This window comes from Dipodomys ordii, unplaced genomic scaffold, assembly GCF_000151885.1.
Source record: "Dipodomys ordii isolate 6190 unplaced genomic scaffold, Dord_2.0 Scaffold298, whole genome shotgun sequence".
In the NCBI taxonomy this organism is placed as follows: domain Eukaryota; kingdom Metazoa; phylum Chordata; class Mammalia; order Rodentia; family Heteromyidae; genus Dipodomys; species Dipodomys ordii.
Genome location: NW_012267514.1, coordinates 487979 through 491312, shown reverse-complemented (window position 1 = coordinate 491312; position 3334 = coordinate 487979). Strand labels below are relative to the sequence as shown.

The following is a 3334-nucleotide window of genomic DNA, read 5'->3' as shown; positions in this document are numbered from 1 at the left end:
GGCTGGGAAGGGATGTGAAGGATAAACAAAGGAGGAGGCTGCAATGTTTGGTAAGAAATGTACGCATTATCCTGCCCATGCAATCGTAACCCCTCTGTACAGTATGTTCACAAATAAAATTCTTATTAAAAAAACACATTCAAAGTATAATCTGTGTCTTATTCAGACTGAAACCCATACCAAGAAATGTATGTGTGTGTGTATATATATCTATATATGTATGTGTGTGTGTGTACATATATAAACATATGCTCACAAACACAAAGACAAACAAATGAAAATTTAATCATACTGCAAAATAAAATCTTTGTTGGACTTTTGACTCAGTATTTACTGCCATCATGATTTTATTTTTTTTAGCTGTAAGAAACCTCTCTTCTCACTGAAATGTACCTCCACAAATTCCAATCTTTCTATTCTTCATTCCAAGTTCACATAACTTTTGTTTTCAGATGAAAGCACACTTCTAAAATCCTGTGTTGAATGTAAACTTTCTCTACTTGCAAATAGCAGCATGTATTATTACTTCCTTTGTTGTCTGAAGGTCAGTACTCATCTTGCATTATTCAAGGCAAAAATCATGATTTATTTGAACAGAAATTTGTTGTCTGCTGACAAAAATTCATAACTATTGAGAGCTTCAATGAATTCAGACACCTTATGAGAGCTAAATATTGAAATTTGTAGTGTTATACAAAGCATTGTACATAATTTGTATGTTCAGCTTTTAATGTCAGATTCTGAAATATACACTCATCTCAGTTTTATAGACAAAGTATTTAAAATGCAAGCTATTTATAATAAAAAGTCTTCAAAACCAGGTGCACTTGACTAATCCATATAACTCCAGCTCCTCAAGAGGCTAAAGTCTGAGGATAGGTGTTTTTTATGAAGTCAGCCCAGGTAAGAACGTCAGTGAAATGCTTATCTTCAATTGTCTACCAATAAGTTAGAGCTAGAGCTGTGGCTCAAGTGCTGTCTTTGAGCAAAACCTTATTCAGGGCAGTGCCCAATTCTGAGGATACACCACAGGACTATTATACACATATTATTTAAAAGACTTCAAGTAAAACAAAAATCAAGATTTATATATGCTTAAAAATATCCATTAGAGGTCCATTTTAAAACATTAGTTCTATTATTTTATTTTTATTGTTATTGAAAGGTGATTTACAAAGGGGCTACAGTTATATAAGTCAGGTAATTAATGAGTACATTTCTTTGTAAAGTGTCACCCCTACCCTTGTTGTCTCTGTTTTTCTCTTCCCGACCCTCTCCCAATTTGTACAGTTAATTTTCAACATTATGAATAGTGAGTATCACTGCTGTATTTGTTCAACTTCTGTCCCACCATTTCTGTGCTCCTCAAATAGATAAACTTACATACAAGACAAAAGTATAGAGAACAAAAACGTTGACAAAGAAGAAAAATGGAAAGCCAGTAACACAAAACCTCATGTTCCCATTTATTGGAATTCATTTAGTATATGATTCATATGAAATATGATTTATATGATCATATGTATATAGTATCTATTTAACCTTTGTGATACTCTCCTAAAAATAACCTTCTTTTGCCAAACTGTTTGAATATCTAGAGTTCTGTATAATTTATCATGACCAAGTGTGTTTATGTGTAGATTTATAGACACAGTCTAGTTAAAATAAATGAGAGAACCTATGTTTTTCAGTTGTGGCTTGCTTGATATAATTCTTTCTACTTCTTCCCATTTTCGTACAAATGGCATAATATTCTTTCTGATGGAAAAATATATGAATATATATGTATATATATATAGATATACACTTTTTTGATTCATTTGTCCACTGAGTGGCTTTGGTGGGAAGGTAAAGTTGTTCAACCATCCTGGAAAACAGTATGGAGATTCCTCAAAAGATCGAACACAGAGCTTCCTCATAACCCATCAATTCCACTCCTGGGCATTTATCCAATAGAACACAAACAAGACCACTATAGCTACCAGCACAACCATGTTCATTGCAGTATTGTTTACCATAGCTAATATATGGAATCAACCCAGTCATATTACTTTAATGTCAAACTTTATGAAATGTATTCATTATATTGGGGACAAACACACCTCTCATATATTGTTCAAGAAAATATTTTAACAGCCAACATTTTCTTCAAAGTATCCTTCACATCCTTGTTTCTGAGACTGTAGATCAGGGGGTTCAACATGGGGATCACCACCGTGTAAAACACGGAGGCCACTTTGACAGTGAGTTTGGAGTTTTTGGAGTTGGGCACACAGTAGAGGAACAGGATGGTGCCATGGAAGATGGTGATGGCAGTCAGGTGTGAAGCGCAGGTGGTAAAAGCTTTGCGACGCCCACTGGCTGAACGCATCTTGAGGATGGTGACAAGAATAAACAGGTAAGACAGGAGAATGATGAGCAGCGTGCTGACAGCATTAAAGGTGGCCAAAATGAAAAGCAGTAACTTACTGACAGCAGTATCAGAGCAAGAGAGGGACAGCAGTGAGGAGAACTCACAGAAAAAGTGATCGATGGTGCTGAAATCAGGAAAACAGAGTTGTAGCGCAGAGCAGGTAAAAATCAAAGAGCAGGCATCACCCCAGGCATAGGATCCTACCACCAGCGCTGTGCAGAGTTTCTGTGACATGATGACCTTGTAGAGCAGAGGGTGGCAGATGGCCACCAGGCGGTCATAAGACATCGCTGCTAAGAGAAACGCTTCAGTGACAGCAAATGCACAGAAGAAAAAGTATTGTACTATGCATTCTGTGAAAGAAATGCTTCTGTCTTTTACATATAAGTTCACTATCATCTTCGGAGTGATGGTGGAGGAATAGCAAAAATCCACAAATGAGAGGTGGCTGAGAAAAAAGTACATGGGGGTGTGCAGCTTGGGGTTCATTCTGATTATTTGTATCATGCCAATATTCCCTATCACAGTGATGCTGTAGATGGCTAGAAACATCAGAAAAAGTGGGATTTGCAGTTTTGGGTAATCTGAGAAACCCATCAGGGTGAAAATAGCTTTACTGTTATTTCTCTGTGACAGATGCATGATTACTTCTTGTCAGAACATAGTCATTGCTCCTGAAATAAACCATAAAGAATGAGGCCAACAAGAACCTTGGTTCATGCCCTATGGCTAGCTTAAACAGAATCTTGAAGGGTTTTGTTGTTGTATTGTTAAATATCAATTTCACAAGAGCATTCCAATTTCCGACTTATGTTTTCTGTTGTCAAGTATTCTTTTTAATATTTGCAAATGTAAGAATGGGATTATTGGGGCTGGAAATGTGGCTTAGTGGTAGAGTGCTTGCCTAGCATGCCTGAAACC

General features: G+C 36.4%; 1 protein-coding gene across 1 annotated transcript; it reads right to left on the bottom strand.

Annotated features, from left to right (window-relative positions):
* Positions 1–2116: 2116 nt before the first annotated feature.
* LOC106001456 (olfactory receptor 5D18-like) lies at positions 2117–3055 on the bottom strand. The gene has a single exon (XM_013036549.1). It carries the CDS (start codon positions 3053–3055, stop codon positions 2117–2119), a length of 939 nt encoding a protein of 312 aa, XP_012892003.1.
* Positions 3056–3334: the final 279 nt, after the last annotated feature.

Excerpts from the sequence above, each read along its gene's own strand:
- LOC106001456 (XM_013036549.1), bottom strand. The coding sequence starts at position 3,055 with ATGCATCTGTCACAGAGAAATAACAGTAAAGCTATTTTCACCCTGATG.